At 34.2% G+C, this 16,416-nt stretch overlaps 1 protein-coding gene across 1 annotated transcript in view; it reads left to right on the top strand.

Moving 5' to 3' along the window:
* Positions 1 to 10,769, top strand: part of LOC106875789 (cytoskeleton-associated protein 5) — a 95,040-nt gene extending 84,271 nt beyond the window's left edge. The window contains exons 42-47 of the mRNA XM_052968021.1: positions 541 to 627; positions 1,669 to 1,816; positions 3,458 to 3,588; positions 4,416 to 4,496; positions 6,073 to 6,087; positions 7,677 to 10,769. Coding sequence (XP_052823981.1) covers positions 541 to 627; positions 1,669 to 1,816; positions 3,458 to 3,588; positions 4,416 to 4,496; positions 6,073 to 6,087; positions 7,677 to 7,787 — 573 coding nt within the window. The 3' untranslated portion in view covers positions 7,788 to 10,769. The remainder of the gene's footprint in view (positions 1 to 540; positions 628 to 1,668; positions 1,817 to 3,457; positions 3,589 to 4,415; positions 4,497 to 6,072; positions 6,088 to 7,676) is intronic.
* Positions 10,770 to 16,416: the final 5,647 nt, after the last annotated feature.

Here is a 16,416-nt window from a genome sequence, read left to right as displayed (position 1 = left end):
GCATATTCCTAATGTAGTTCTTGGGGGAGATTCAGCATGATACAGAATGTGACAAGGCTGACCCTTTGAAATACAGATACTACTCATTTTTTCCAGCTGAGTGGACTGAAGCAACAGGAAATAAAGTGTCTTGTTCAAGAGCACAATGTGCCACTGGGAAGAACAATCTAACCACTAACCGCATGTATAATGTGCATCACTACAGGTGCTATTTGCATGACACCAGTATCTGCCTTGACTAATTATCATCTTTTTTCCTTCTTGAAAATAAATTTGATTTTGATTCCAGTGACATATTGAAATAAACTTATTCTCACTCTCATTGCTCAATTTGTAGAGTGAAACACACATGGTTGTGTTGCCACAGAATATACTCTTTATTGTTTAAACACATTTCAAAGTTTCTTTTTGGTTGGTTGTTTTGAACATAAAATATTTAGGATTTGGCAAATTTGTTATTAAAACAATTTGATTTTGTCTGTTTGAACTACTGATTAAATATATTATTGTAAGCTCTAAATTTCCTCCTCTTTCTTCTAGATCAAGCATAAACGATTATCTAAGAATTCTCATGATATGCTTGCTGAAATTTTCAAGAAAATAGGGTCAAAAGAAAATACTGTACAGGTATTTATCCATTTATAATGTAAATTAATGAGTTCCAGTAAATATAGAGTAATTAGTGGATATTAAGTAAAACCATATTGCCCTTTCTACTAAATATCTAAAACTTGTCTCTATAGGTGTTAGGCCTTTTGATCTCTGCTGATGGTGACTTTAAAAGAATCAAATGTTTATCAAAGACTAGTTCTATTCTGTTCTTTCTGAAGACCATAAATTAGTTTATCCCTGAGCAGTTGTTGATTCCTTTTAAGATGTCTAGATTTGAGTACTACTTATATATCTGGCATGGTGCAGCTGTTACACTTACAGTCACTCTAAATTACATCCTAAAAAGGTGACATCAAATTGGCAACTGTCCACTTACCAGCACACTACAATTATTAGCTGTCTATCATTGTGCTGCATCTTCTTTCTCTCACTTTTACTGCAACTACAAAAATTCCTGTGAACTAGTGCTTCCCAAATCTTCCTCCTCATTACATCTATTGTATTTTCCCTCCCTATACCTTCCTTGTGAAAAACCTTTTGAAGCTGACATTTTGTCCATATTTTCTTGATATGTATCAATTTCCAGAAGTAGAAGCTGAACAACAATTACAATCTAAAAGAAACTGCTTCATCTGTGAACACTGATTACCTTCTCCTCAGCCTCAGTAATAATAAAAAGAGCGACTCTTCTGTCTCCTGGTGCAACTCAAACACTGTATGTGCTACACTCATATAGTGTAACTCTATCATTCTAGATATACTTTCTCTATCATATTATTAATTTCACTCCATCTGTTCTCTAGCAATAAGAAATACTTAATGCTGCTGTTTTTTTTTTTTTCCTACTCAGTCCCTAACATATATCTTCTTCTTTATCCAATGCTTTCTATATTTTCTTTTTATCCATGTTATCTGAGCTGTTATACAATTCTATTTTCTCAGTCTTTTCCCCTCTTACTACTATTCTTTGGTTTATGACTGTTTGTGATTTGCAATTGACTTTTCTTTTTTGCCTTTTGTATTTATCTTTCTTTTGTTTTCTTTTAATCTAATAAGGGATTGAATGAGCTTTACGATTTCAAGGAAAAGAATCCAGATGCTGATCTATCTCCATATTTAAAAAAGTCTTCAGAATTCTTCCAATCTTATATTGATAATGGTATGAAAACAATTGCTCAAGAGCGGCGACGTGGAATGAAAAAAGGTACTAAATTATTTGAATATAAAAATCTTTCTAGAATTTGGAATTAGCTTATTTAAATATACCAGGAATCTAGAAATCATAATATTGGTATTTCGGCACAGGTGTGGCTGTGTGGTAAGAAGTTTCCTTTCCCAGCCACATGGTTGAGGGTTCAGTTCCACTGCATGTCACCTTGGGTGTCTTCTACTATATCCCCAAGCTGACCAAAGTGAGTGGATTCGGTAGGAAATTGAAAGAAGCCCATTGTGTATATGCGTGTGTGTGTGTGTCCTTCCATTACTGCTGGTCAACTGGTGTTGGTTTGTTTACCTCCTGTAACCTTGCAGTTCAGCAAAAAGAGACCAACACAATAAATATCAGGCTTAAAAATAAATACTGGGGTTTTGTTCAACTAAAGCCTTCAAAATGGCATCCTAGCATGGCCACATTCTAATGACTGGAACTAGTGAAAGAATAAACGAATATTTGAAATTATATGAGTGTGGCCGTTGCCAGTACCTCCTGACTGGCCTTTGTGCCGGTGGCACGCGCACGTAAAAGCACCCACTACACTCTCAGAGTGGTTGGCGTTAAGAGGGGCATCCAGCTGTAGAAACTCTGCCAAATCGGATTGGATTCTGGTGTAGCCATCTGGTTCACCAGTCCTCAGTCAAATCGTCCAACCCATGCTAGCATGGAAGGCGGACGTTAAACGATGATGATGGTGGTGATATGTTAAAAAAAAAAATGTGGGGAGTGAATAGTTTGAAAAAATCACAGTAACTTACTATATATCTGCTGTGAAGGTCTTTGTAACTCGGATGTAAAATAATTTTACTGAAGTTGCACATTTTATCATCATCATAATTTAATGTCTGTTTTCTATGCTGGCATGCCAGAGGACTCAGGTTCCACTGTGTACTACGGCATGGTTTCTATAACTTGCTGCCAACCACTTTACAGTGTCCTGGGTGCATTTTTTATGTGGCACCAGCACCAATGAGGTCACCAAGTAACTTACAAGACAAAGATCCTTCAACTGAGATGGAGAGTAGAATTGAGTTGGGTTTGTGCCAGGTTAAATTATGGTAGAGGTACAGAAACAGGTATCTTGTTGGGGAGACACATGACTACTCAAGTTGGAAAAGTGGGGGAGAGAAAAAGATGGTAGTATTGAAGATTTGTCTGGGTATATCCTCAAGGTACATCAAATATATGTGAAGATGCCAGCATGGAAAACATATGTTAAATGATGAGGATGACGATGGTGGTGTTATTTTTGTTGTTAAGTTTACATCGCTAGCTCAGTTTTGAAAGCTTAATTTATAAACTTTATGTTCAGTTATCAAAGATATGAAGTCAGTTTTTATTTGTTGCTGTGTAAATTGACTAACTTGATTATTATTAATTATAGAGTTGTTGGCTGAAATATCAAATGAAAATTTAATGCTAGAAATAAACTTCGTAGTATATTAATTCATTAATTTTCATTGTTGTATTTGAGTTAATAATAGTTATGTTTTGTTTGAAATTACATTTTCAATCAAGAATTAAAATCAGTTTAATCATATTGTACAACTTGTGTTAATTAGAAAAGTAAAACAAAACAGTATTTCTTCTTTGTAAGTATATTCTGACAATTAAATATTATTTTTATTGCAGCTTCACACACACACCCATCAAATATTCCAAATACACACAATCAGTCACCAGATGATGAAATAGATCCTAGTGTTTATCGAGAGAGATTACGTCGCATACGAATGATGTGTGGTCTGGATAAAAGTGAAGAGGTATAAATTACTTGAAATTCATGTTTACCTAAATATTGTAGCTATTAATCCTTTGACTTTGTGATTAAATATTATGGCCATTTTGGTAATAGTGTTAGTTATCCATCAAAATATAGAATTGAAATTGTTCTTTTGCTTCTGTTATGTAAGTATGGTTTTCATATCCACTACTAAAAGTATTTGATTCTTGCTCTGTTAAAAGATATTTGATGAAATATGTGAAAAAAAATTAAGAAAATCTGAAAAATTGTTGGCTGTAAAAAAAAAAAGTGTCCCTGGGGTGTGTCCACTTCCTGCAGCATAAGGAGAGGTTTTTCAAAATCGTTGGGGTAAAACTGCTTTCTGCACTTAACAGTAATAAAATTTTGAGTGGATATATCCATTTCCCCTGTTCAAAGGGTTAATACTTCAACTTATGCACTTTTAGATTGTGATATTTTTCATTTATAGAAAAATTTTAAAATATGCTAAATTATTAACTAGTTATTTAATAATTAGACATGTGGGACTTGCTTACTTAAATATGTGAGGAATATAAAAACCACTACATTGGTATATATTTGAAATATGATGATAAAGGTACAAATTTTTTTCCCTTCATAGTTTTAGCTTTTCCTCTTGTACAAGTAGTATCCCAGTTTTTTCAGATAAAATCAAGTATAAAATAGTGTGTCTTATAGACAAGTAGATATGTTAATTTACTGATAGGAATTAATAAAAAATATTTGATCTTCTCTAGTTAGTTTTTTTTTTTTTTTTAAATGCTTTCCTGTTAAAAATACTTAAAATTACAAGTGACTTCTAATTACCTTTATCTTTTTTTTTAGGGAGAGAAAACTGACTCACCCAAACTTTCAGATGCAAGTAACACTATTAACCAAGCATTAGAAGAAGAAACCAAACAAATGGTAAATGAATTGTTACTTCATTGTTTATTTGTGACATAACACTTCTCTGGGATATATCTTTCTGCCTGAATTTAAGCCCTCAATATAACCGAGTTCTTCTTTAAGGTTATGAAGACATAACTTATTTTATATTTTACTGTTGCATTTTAATTTTTTGCTGGAGAATGTTAACAGTTTATTCTGGTGTAATTGTTTGTGATTACACCGTTGGGAAAGAAATTGTCTAAATTTTTATCATTAGAATGTGATGGATGGTAGATTTTTGAAAAGTGGGTGATTTAATCAACTTACTCCTTTTTTTCCCTCAAATGTGGGTGATAGATGTTAATTATTACATATTTTTTCATTGACTTTTAGATCTTTCATGTATTATATTGCTAACTAAAATGTGCTTCAAATAAAATCTAAAGTTTGAATTTAGGCTACTCATAACTTATTTTTTTATTGTACTGACAAGTTTGTTAAAATGACTTTATATAAATCTGTTTTGAAATTTGTGCCTCAAAAATACTCTAATTACAGTTAAATACAGATAAAATTAATGAAATGCAAAGTCATGTTAAAACATCATTGAATATTATATTATATAACTTCTTAAATGCCTATTATTATATATTTATGACTAGAAAAATACCATAATTTTGTTCATTTTGCCCTCCTTTTTTGTCTTTGTTTAAATTTCACACAGCAATTAACCACTGCCATTAGGGAGCAGTTTTTGAATGATAAAAATGATTGAGTCCAGTTCCTTCGAAAGGGATTATAAGAGAATTTAAAATGTTTCTGCTCCATTCTCTTTCTGAAAATCATCATTTTTACTTCTGCTGTGTTACTTGTTTTCACTGTCAGAAAATGAAGTGTAAACAAGAGCACTGCACTTTATACTTAGAGGCTTTTAATTTGCTGCTTTAATAAAAAATCATTCTAGTTCAGAGTCAATATTACTAAATTTGATGGTTAAAAAAAAAAAAAAAAGCAGGACATTAAAAGAAATAGGGAAAAAGGGATTTTGGGCAAACTTCTAAGAAAAGAAATCATGCTGTAATGATCTCAATGTACAAGTTTTTCCATAATAAAATCATGTTATCACAAGCTAAAAACAATTTATATTGGTGTTTAGATTTAAATATGAATAGGTAAATATAGGCAGGTGCATTGTTACTATTCGGTCATTGGAAAGATTTGGTAACAAAAGAGTTAAACATGACAAGATTATACTTTTACTTCTGTCAGTTGGGAATGGAGATAATTTTCAGGTGAGTTGTGTTTGCAACCCAATTTAGAAATTGGTTGTATCTATATCACTTCCCTGACATTGCTAATACCTTTGGGAAAAATATTAAAGTTTTAGAACATGAAATAGAATTTCATTAACAATGGTTTTAAGTTTTCAAATATTCTAATGTAACCCTTATAAATTAATGTGTACTTCTTATAAGGATAATTTTTCTGCCCCAAAATTTTCATCTGGATATTTGATGACAGATGAACAGTAATTCTCTTTTGATTTGATTTCATTTTTTTTGTTTGTTTTCTCTTTATTTTCAACTGGATTTTCATTTTGTATGTGTTTCAGGATTTTGACGACTTGGTGAGTTTGTCTTTGATGTTGGGTCTAAATGAATGCATGAGGCCTTTCACACATACCTTGTAGACTGTGCTACAACTAACCTTTCTTTCTCAAAACTTTTCACCTGCTCTTGCTTTTCATAACCAGTTTCTAACCATATTCTGTCTTCCAACAATAAGTCTGAATTAGCTCTTTTCTCAATAGTTACTCATCCTCATAACTGCAATATTTGACACCTTCATTTTGAACTATGCTTTCTCTTGCTTATTAAATCTATCCATAATAAAGCATCATTAGAAACAAAGCGTGCAGTATGTCAGGTGTCTACACTCTGCACATAAATATCTGAATTTATTGTGCTTCTTACATTCAACCTGTTTTTAACACTTTCTTGCATTCCCAGAGACAACCAATTGTAGTGTTTTGGCTGAATTTTTTAAACATTAGCTAACACTATAGCATATTAATTCTATACTACTTACAGTAATAAATAGTCTTGAAAATATGAAGATCAGTGTATTAACAGTTTATCAATTACATGGAAATATGGCAGTGTTTTTGATAGGACTTCATTCATCATCATCATCATCATCATCATCATCGTTTAACGTCCGCCTTCCATGCTAGCATGGGTTGGACGATTTGACTTAGGACTGGTGAAACTGGATGGCAACACCAGGCTCCAATCTAAATTTGGCAGAGTTTCTACAGCTGGATGCCCTTCCTAACGCCAACCACTCAGAGAGTGTAGTGGGTGCTTTTACGTGTCACCCGCACGAAAACGGCCACGCTCGAAATGGTGTCTTTTATGTGCCACCTGCACAAGAGCCAGTCCAGGGGCACTGGCAACGATCTCGCTCGAAAACCCTACAAGGCCAGTCAGGCGGTATATATATATATATATATATATGTCTGTATGTATTGTCGTCGTTGTTTAACGTCCGCTTTCCATGCTAGCATGGGTTGGACGATTTGACTGAGGATGGCAACACCAGGCTCCAATCTGATTTGGCAGAGTTTCTACAGCTGGATGCCCTTCCTAAAAGCCAACCACTCCGAGAGTGTAGTGGGTGCTTTTACGTGTCACCCGCACGAAGGTCAGTCAGGCGGTACTGTTTCAAATATCTTCACGAGTCGGGAGTTAACTGATTGCAGGCATGACATGATTTCTTTGGTGTTTCTTCTGTATTTGGCAATATATACACACACACATATACACACATATACATATACTATTTGAAAGTTGTATGCTCATGACACCTTGTTATTATCTCATATTTTCAATAGCCACAAATCATTTCTTATCGCTGTTTCTTCCTCACTCTCTCTCTCTTTCAAGTGCTTATAGTTTATTAAGAAAATAAATTGGAGTGTTTTTATTTTCCTTTTATTTTTATTTTCTCTTTTTTTCTTTTTTTTTTTTTAGGTAGAGAGGTTAGATTTCATACCTAATGCTTATTTTCACAAATTAATTCTGTTAATTGCATCTTGACTTATTCAATTCACAATCAATGTTGCTTCTCAGCTTCTGTTGTACTGAAATCATATCCTGATAATTTTCTAATCTTGTTTTATTGATGATGTGTTTTTTTTTTTTTTGCTATTTTCAGCCTCAGATAAATGCTCATGTCCCCCAGTCTGATAGCCGACCAATGTCAGTTGTGGCTGATGTCAGTGAACTAAAGATGCGTCTGGACAGAATTAAGAAAAACCAGGTGTGATGAAATGAAAGTAGATGTTTGAGTGGTTTCATATATATATATATATATATATATAACTTGAGCAATACCTTCAGGCCAGTTGCTTCCTTTTGGACTGATGACGCAGAGTTGTACAATATATATATATATTGTAAAGCTATTCAGCAAATGAACTGCCATTTCAGAGTTACTCATAGATATCTGGACAAAAAAAATAAGCATGTTGATTTTATATATATATATATATATATCTATATATATATGTATGTATGTATGTACGTATGTATGTGTATGTAAATGTTTTTGTGTTGTTACATTTTAGGAATGTAACAAAAGAAGATCAGATGTTTGTTGCACATAACACTTAAAAATGTTGATACATTTCTTCTTTTATACTGTTTGAGCTAAAACTGTAAACGGAATACCTTTCATATTATTACAGTAATTTCTGGGAATTGAACAGCTTTTCTTCATGTTACTAGGTCTTTTGTTTATTCTTCTTTTGCAATTGGAAAAATCTCTTGATGTGAGGTTTATATATATAATTTCTTTTTAGCTGAGTGATGGGAGCAAAAATCTTCATTAGTGAACATTATGAAATTAACGTTAAGATTTTTAATTTCCCTTCACAGGCTCATTTCTCTGATATTAAACATCAAAATTGTGTTTATTGGGATAATAAGCTTTTGTGTAATTTAGAAGTTTTCTTTTTCTCCTATGTAAAAAAAAAAAAAGCTTTATTGGTATGAAGGGCTTGTGTTAAGAGAACCAAACTAAGTTTTAAACATTCTTTAGCTGTTTTTATTTTATTTATTTATTTAGTTTTTTTTGCCAGTAGCAATATTTATAATTAATTTTATTGCAAATTTTAGTTTTCGACAACACAGTGGCTTTCTGTTCTCACCAATACCAATTCGTTTTGCAGATCATTGTTCTATTGCTATGTATGCATATTGATAAGGATACATAGTTATAACAGTGATATATGGTTGTTCCTTAAATACTTCCTTGCATAAAGAAAGAGACAAACAGCTCACATAGAAATCCCATTCTGTTGAGGCTTTCATTTTGCTCATTTAGCTCCTCTTTTTGTCTGTTCAGACAGTAATGTGTCAGCCTTCGAACAGGGACATTTAACAATACACATTCACGGGAAATTAAACTTTTGTTTCTGTGATACCAATTTGGTTTTCCACTTTACTTCAAAAGAAATCCTTTCATGTGAAAGAATATCTACTGTAATTCATTCTCTTATTTTTGTTTTCTTTTTTTAAGGAATTAGTTAACAATTTTTATTTTTCTCTTGAACACTCCTTTGTCTATTTGTTTTCATTTTTCTTTCTCTACTTTAAATAATTTAATTTTCTTCTGTTTTATTTATGCTCCAAATCAGATTTCCTTCCAATGCTTTTGATGTTTGTAAATAGTCTTAAGATAAGAAATGTATGAAATATTTTTTGCTGTGATAGTTATGGGATTTCTTTTTTTCTTTTTTTTTCTGGATTTTTTTAACAATGTAATTGTTTGTTTTTTTATCCCAAACCAGCCTTAATGAAATAGACCTACAATTAAAGGCATTCTATCTGTGACCATCTTGTCTTTTTTTTTTTTTGTCCCTGTATTTGAAACCTAAGATCACATTATCCAATGTGTTCTTTTGTAAGATGATAGGATGTGATTTGAGGGAAATTTGGTTGCTATTTCTAGCAGGTCATGCTACTATGTAGAAGCTTGTTTGTGGACACTTTCAAACTGTGGTGCAGCAATATAGTGCACTCTAGAATGGCACAGGAGTCTTACTTGCATTGTTGTTTGGAAGCTTCTTAGTTCAATGCTGTTATGTAAGATATTAATTTGTGTTTCAAGGCTGCATTGTATGGTATTTTCATAAAAGCTGATTGATTTGTTCCTTTTGTAGGAGTTGAATCCTTCCATTTGGCACTTTGTACAGGCAGAAACATTATCCGTCTGTTTTTGCTGTTAACTGACTCTCCTGTCTTTATGATGTTCCTTGAACACTCCTTTGTCTCTTTGTTTTTATGATTTCGTTATTCCTTTTCTTGTAAATAGTCATTACACACTCTCTCTCTCTCCCTCCCTCTCTCCCTCCCTATCTCTCACTCCCTCTCTCTCTGTGTCCGCACGCATGTGTGTGTGTGTGTGTGTGTGTGTGAACTGTTGGATTAACATTTTTATGTTGTTACTTCATAATTAAAATACTTGGAACACTCTTGTATTTTGGAAAAGTTTCTCGTTGAGTTTTTGTTATAGGATTCATTAGTTAATGATTAATTTAGATAATCCATTTTTTGTAATTATTCATTTATGTCAGCTGAAAAGTTTGGGAGTTTCAGTTGGTTCTTACTGAAAATTGGTACTGAATCTCGGTTACTCGTCGTCCATTTAATTTCTACTTTTGTTTTTCTTTTTTTACCAAAGGTATCTTAATCTCCTGAAGGTGTGTATTCTTAACCTCACATCACCATAACCTGCTTTTTCTTACATTTCTATTGAATAGTTTTGCTAAACAAATAGCTGTTCAATTCATAAAATAAATTGTTGCTGTTGAAAGCAACTAGACAAAAGCAATTCTTATTTTTAATTTACTCCTTCATTCTGAAAAGTTTCAGGCCTATTTCGGTGAAAATAATGGAGGGTTTAATTCCGTCTATTACCAATTGCTTTTAATATCATTATTATTATTTAAACCAAATAGGAAATACAGCTCTTTCTTCCCAGTTTTTTAATGCTGATTTTTACCAATCTGAAGAATATGGTAACATATGTAGGAAATATGAGGGTCTTTGCTTTCTTATGTTCTTTTGTTGTTTTTTCTTTTGTAAATATTTATTCTTTGTTACAACAACACACCCTCTGAATTTAGGCTCCAATGGCTACAGAATAAAACCACTGACTCCTTTAAGTTTGATATATATATTTTTTAAATATCAGTAAATTTGTTTCAGGGAAACAAACATGTAAATAAAGGCTAAAATTTTGAAATTGAATTTGTTTTCTTTTATTTGAAAGATGTTACAATGATTGATTGAAATGTGATTTCCCTGCTTACTGTTATGTTATTGATGCCGTTGTTTTGAGTTCAGGTCAAACAGACTTCTGACCACCTTCCTGTTATGACCATTCCATCTTTTTTCCATGTGTTAAGAAGCTATGATCATCTAACCCATTATGTCTTTTTTTTTAGATTCTAGAGTATAATTTGTAGTTTGTTAGTTTGTTGTTAATTTTGCTGCTATATCTAGCAGGTCAAGAAACAACATAAAAGCTCCCCCATTGGTTTGCCCCACACTTTCCTATTGTTTGTAGCACACGCATACACATACATACATGGTAGCTTTCTTCCAGTTTCCATCCACCAAAACATGGGCAGAGTAGGAGCTTCATAGGGTTGCAGTCCTGAGGATAATGGATTAGAGGAAGTGTTTGAAAAGAGATTTTAGAAATGAAATACAGTAAGAGAAACAAATGGAGGAGAGACAATAGAATCTAGTGGTGTTCATAAATGGCTCACAAGTTGTTGAATGGAGATGTCATTGTTGTAGTAATAGAAGACTGAACTGTTATTTAGTAAAATCAACAAAAAGAGTCAAGTTGCCATTTTGGAATGGATTGTCTGTGTTCAGTCCACTGCAGAACAAAGACCTCAGCTTATTTTCTCTACTAATCATAGTCTGATACGGAGGCAGTGAATTTGAGCCAGAGTCATACTGGTTTGATGAGCCTACTCTACCACACTGGATCAACATGGCTTGGCAGAGGGGTGGAGTTTATTATGCTCTTACCCAGGAGTAGTTAAGTCAATTACATTAACCCCAGTGCTCAGCTGGTACTTATTTTATTGACCCCAAAAGGATGAAAAGCAAAGTCAACTTTGGCAGAATTTGAACTCAGAATGTGAAAATAGACAAAATACCAGTAAGCATTTCACCTGGTGTGCTAATGGTTCTGCTAGTTCACTGCTTAAGGAGTGAAAAGTTGATAGGAGTGAAATTAATAAGAGGCAGCAGATAAGGAACGTTACCTACACATAGATTTTACAACAATGGAATTCAGTTGTTACCTTCAAAATGTTCTGATATACCTTAAAATATATGCATTGTTACCCTGCATATTGTTAGTGTTGAAATTCAGTTTTCTTAAGGTTTCTACCAAAAAGTAATACAAAAGGAAGCACAACTCTTATTTCATTATTGCCCACAAGGGGCTAAACATAGAGGGGACAAACAAGGACAGACAAAGGTATTAAGTCAATTACATCGACCCCAGTGTGTAACTGGTACTTAATTTATTGACCCTGAAAGGATGAAAGGCAAAGTCGACCTCGGCGGAATTTGAACTCAGAATGTAAAAACAGACGAAATACTGCTAAGCATTTCGCCTGGCGTGCTAATGATTCTGCCAGCTCGCCGCCTTTGGAAGCACAACTCTTATTAACTGACATATGCATACATATTTGTATATCTTTTGCCAAAAGATATAAACATTAGCAAGAACCTTGAAAAACCAGTGTTTTCAAGTAAAAATACCCTGTGCAGTCTTTGTTCAATACTGAATTGCACAGAGAATTCCTTGTCACTCATTATTTTATATGTAACGTACCAGTAATTGATTTGTTGGAGAATCTACAATCAATGATATTTATTAGTCAAAAAATGCGATGTAAAATAAGGTATGGGAGACAACTCTGGACAAGTTTTCATGTTATTAGATCTCCTTGACTAAGCATAGACTTCATGGTATTTACCAAATTAGAAATAAAAGAATCACTATGTTGATACACAATATTGAACACAGGTAGGTGTGAAAAGCTATGTTTTAAATCTTGTCTGTTGAACAACAAACAGCAGAGACGTTTTTTATGGAGAAGTGTAAACAAATCACATCATTTTTATGAGCAGTGACTTTTCTGCCTACTCACATGTGTGCACACACACACACACATACATACATGGTAGTCTTCTTCCAGTTACCATCCACTAAACTTCACTAGTGGTCAGCCTCGGGTTATAGAAGCAAACACCAGCCAACATTGTCAATGCACTGGCAACAGACCTTCGAATATGTGGTTCCCAAACAAACTCCTGTCACATGGCTAAGTCTGTGCCTATCAAGTGTGAAATAGTTCTTCTTGTATTCGATGCTAGTTGATATGAATTAATTAAATTTTAGAAAAAGTTAAGAAGTTGGCATCTCAGTCACATTCTTTTGGATTCAGTTCCACTGTATGGAACCTTGGGCAAGTATCTGCAACTATGACCCCAGACCAACCAAAGTCATGTGAGCATATTTGGTAGATGGAAACTGAAGAAGCCTGTCATGTGTGTGGATATCTATGTATGTATGTTTCACTATATGCAGCTGAAACACCATTAAATCAATATCACTGTCTGTGTATCATATTAAGTGTATGAATACCATCAGAAGGCTTGCTGGTGCACATAAAAAAGCATTCAGTCCACTCCATGGAGTGATTGGTGTTAGGAAGGTTATCCAGCAATAAGAACCATATCAAAACAGACAGAAGTCTGGTGCAGTCTTGGCCAGCTCCTGTCAACCAGTTCAACTCTTGCCAACATGGAAGGCAAACATTAAACAACGACGGTGTGGAATTGTCTGAGATAAAAATCTCTTTATAGATTTGTTGTATTAGAAACACTATCACAAGATAAACATCATCACCGCTGTGATTCATGAGAAGAACAAGCATGTCTTGCCTTTGTTAAGGCTTGGCGATGCTGTGCACTCATTCCTACCTGCTTAAATGAAATTCATGCCTTAATATATAGGAAATAGTGAATAAAACATTGCTGAGCTGTAGTAAAACTGAATACACACAACTGAAGCAGTATTAAGTCAAAGTAGCTATCTGTGTATTATACTAAATGTACACATAATTAGAAGGCTTGGTGCTCATGGGTCACTGCAGCAACAATATTCTTTTTGCTCTGATATATATTGTGTTTTTAACATAACAAGTCTAAGAAGAGATTTTATTGCTGACAATTCCATGGCATCAAGCAGTCTATGTATACATTTAGTGTAACACAGGTGGCAATTTTAACTTGATGTTATTTCAGTTGTACTTCCTGAGTTTTTTTGACCAGTTCCTTGTAGGTGAATTGGTAGATGGAAACTGGGGGTGCCCATCTTATATGTATGTGTATTTATGCGTTTATCTCCCACTGCTTGACAACTGGTGTTGGTTTGTTTACATCCCTATAACTTTGTACTTCAGCAAAAAGAAACTGATAGAGTAATAATGAGGGTTAATGTGATCATCCAAATTCTTTGATTACCTGGCTGCAATCCAATGACTGCAACAAGTATAAAAATAAAGAATATTGGTGCTAATTCTCATTCCAGACCTGTTGCTATTATAACAAAATGCTTCTGATAGGTGCAGGCGTGGCTGTGTGGTGAGAGGCTTGCTTCCCAACCACATGGTTCCAGGTTCAGTTCCCTTAGTCGAGTGTCTTCTACTATAGCCTCGGGCTGATCAAAGCCTTGTGAGTGGATTTGGTAGATGGAAACTGAAAGAAGCCCATCGTGTACACATACAGATATATATATATATGTGTGTGTGTCTGTGTTTGTCTCCCATTGCTTGACAACCGATGTTGGTGTGTTTACATCCCCTTAACTTGGCAATAGAATAAGTACTAGGCTTACAAAGAATAAGTCCTGGGGTTGATTTGTTCAACTAAAGGCAGTGTTCCAGCATGGCTGCAGTCAAATGTCTAAAACGTAAAAGAATACACACTAACATGACTTAACACACAATATCTGTGCTTCTTGCAACAACATATTCTACCATTACCATACAACTAGTTCCTCTAGCTTGTGGCAATTTTCTTTTGATTTCCATAGTGATTATGATGAGTGTTGTGGTTCACTTAGAAAGTTCAATAAAAACTCTCTGTTTAGAATCAGTGTTCCAGATATCGTTAGTTCCTTTTAAATAGTTTAAGACCCATACTTTGGATAATGATAACTGTTGCTCAGGCATAGCTATGTGAAGAAGTTTGTTTCTCAACCACATGATTCCAGGTTCAATCCCACAGCATGACACCTGTTATAGCACAGGCTGACTTGCAAGTGAATTTGGTCGATGGAAACTGAAAGAAACTTGTTGTGTGTGATTTGGTTGACAGAAACTGAAGGCCCATCATATGTATGTGTGTGTGTGTGTGTGTGTGTGTGTGTATGCATGTGTCACTTTATCTTGGCATTGTACTGTCATACAAGCAGTGTCATTTATTTCCAGTCTGCTGTGAAAACATGTCTGGCCATGGGGAAATATTATCTTACTTGGAAACAGGTGAGGATTGGCAACAGGAAAGGCATCAAGCTGTAGAAAATCTGCCTCAACAAACTCTGTCTGACCCATGCAAGCTTGGAAAAGTAGGCATTAAAACAATGACGATGAATATCTGTGAATATATTACACAACTCTCACTCCCACAGTGTGTGCGTTATAATGATGTTTCCTATTCTCTAATGTGTTCCTCCAGGATGAAGCCATTTGGGTGTGGTTTGAAGAGCACTAGTGACTGTCTCAACCAAGTCAGTCTCTCATGTAAAGCCTCTTTTAGATATTTAACTCTGATTGAGCAATCTGTGATAAAAAGCATTCCTGTCTTCTATATTAGGGACTACATTCACCAATGTTCTTCTTCTTTTAAGAGAGAGTATAATTTTGATGGAGATTTAGGTGCTATTTTTAGTTAATCAAGCAATGACACAGAGGCTGTTTTATACATTTGTGGCTGTTTTAGCTGTTATTCAATCTAAGGTCAGTAATCTTTGATGGAGCATTGAATGAATTTATCTTGTTTTAAGAATTGCACAGATGTTTTGTCTGTGTTTATCTTCACCTCTTTGTGTGTGTGTGTGTGTGTGTGTGTGTGTGTGTGTGTGTGCGCGCAAGGGTTTAGTAAGTGTGAGTGTAGACATAAGCACGTGTCAATGTATTTGTTAAGTGTGCGTGCAAATTGAATTGAGTTTCCTGAATGTAGATGACCAGAAGGAACTGTTGAGTGGGAAATAGAGGGGGGGCAGTAGAAGGGGAAGAGAAAGAGAGAGACAACTGATTAAAGACAGGAAGATAGGAGGACAGAAACAGATGTATGAGAGAGATAGAGATTGCTGCTAAAACAAATATGAAAACAAAAAGCTGGAGGATTAGACATGTGGTATATCTTGTGTGTGAAGGGATATGGCTTATTGGTTAGGATATTTTGCTCACAATTGTAAGTTCATGTAGGTACACATTTCTCTCTCCGTCCAGCTCTAATAGTGACCAGAAAGCATCTACAAGGGGATGCTGTAAAGTTTCTAGCTTTGGGTATAAGAAAATACAACATATCCCCCTCTCAGATTCACATACTTATCGCAGTAGTCCTTCAGTTTTTGTAAGACCCTGTAAAAGAACTCAGAAGGTTGGGCCTCCAGTCAGGCCTTTCATGGTACCTTTAATGTCAGGAACTTTCCAGTACCTCTTTGTATGTCTGCTCATGATTACACTACATAGACATTTGAAATAATTAGCAAAATATGGAATTCTTTTTATGTTGTGTAAAAAAAAAAAAAAAAAAAAAAAAAAAACAATTACTAATATTGGTTAAAAGTT

Source organism: Octopus bimaculoides, chromosome 5 (assembly GCF_001194135.2).
Source record: "Octopus bimaculoides isolate UCB-OBI-ISO-001 chromosome 5, ASM119413v2, whole genome shotgun sequence".
In the NCBI taxonomy this organism is placed as follows: Eukaryota; Metazoa; Mollusca; class Cephalopoda; order Octopoda; family Octopodidae; genus Octopus; species Octopus bimaculoides.
The sequence above is the reverse complement of the archived record's forward strand: the minus strand, read 5'-3'. Positions and strand labels throughout refer to the sequence as shown.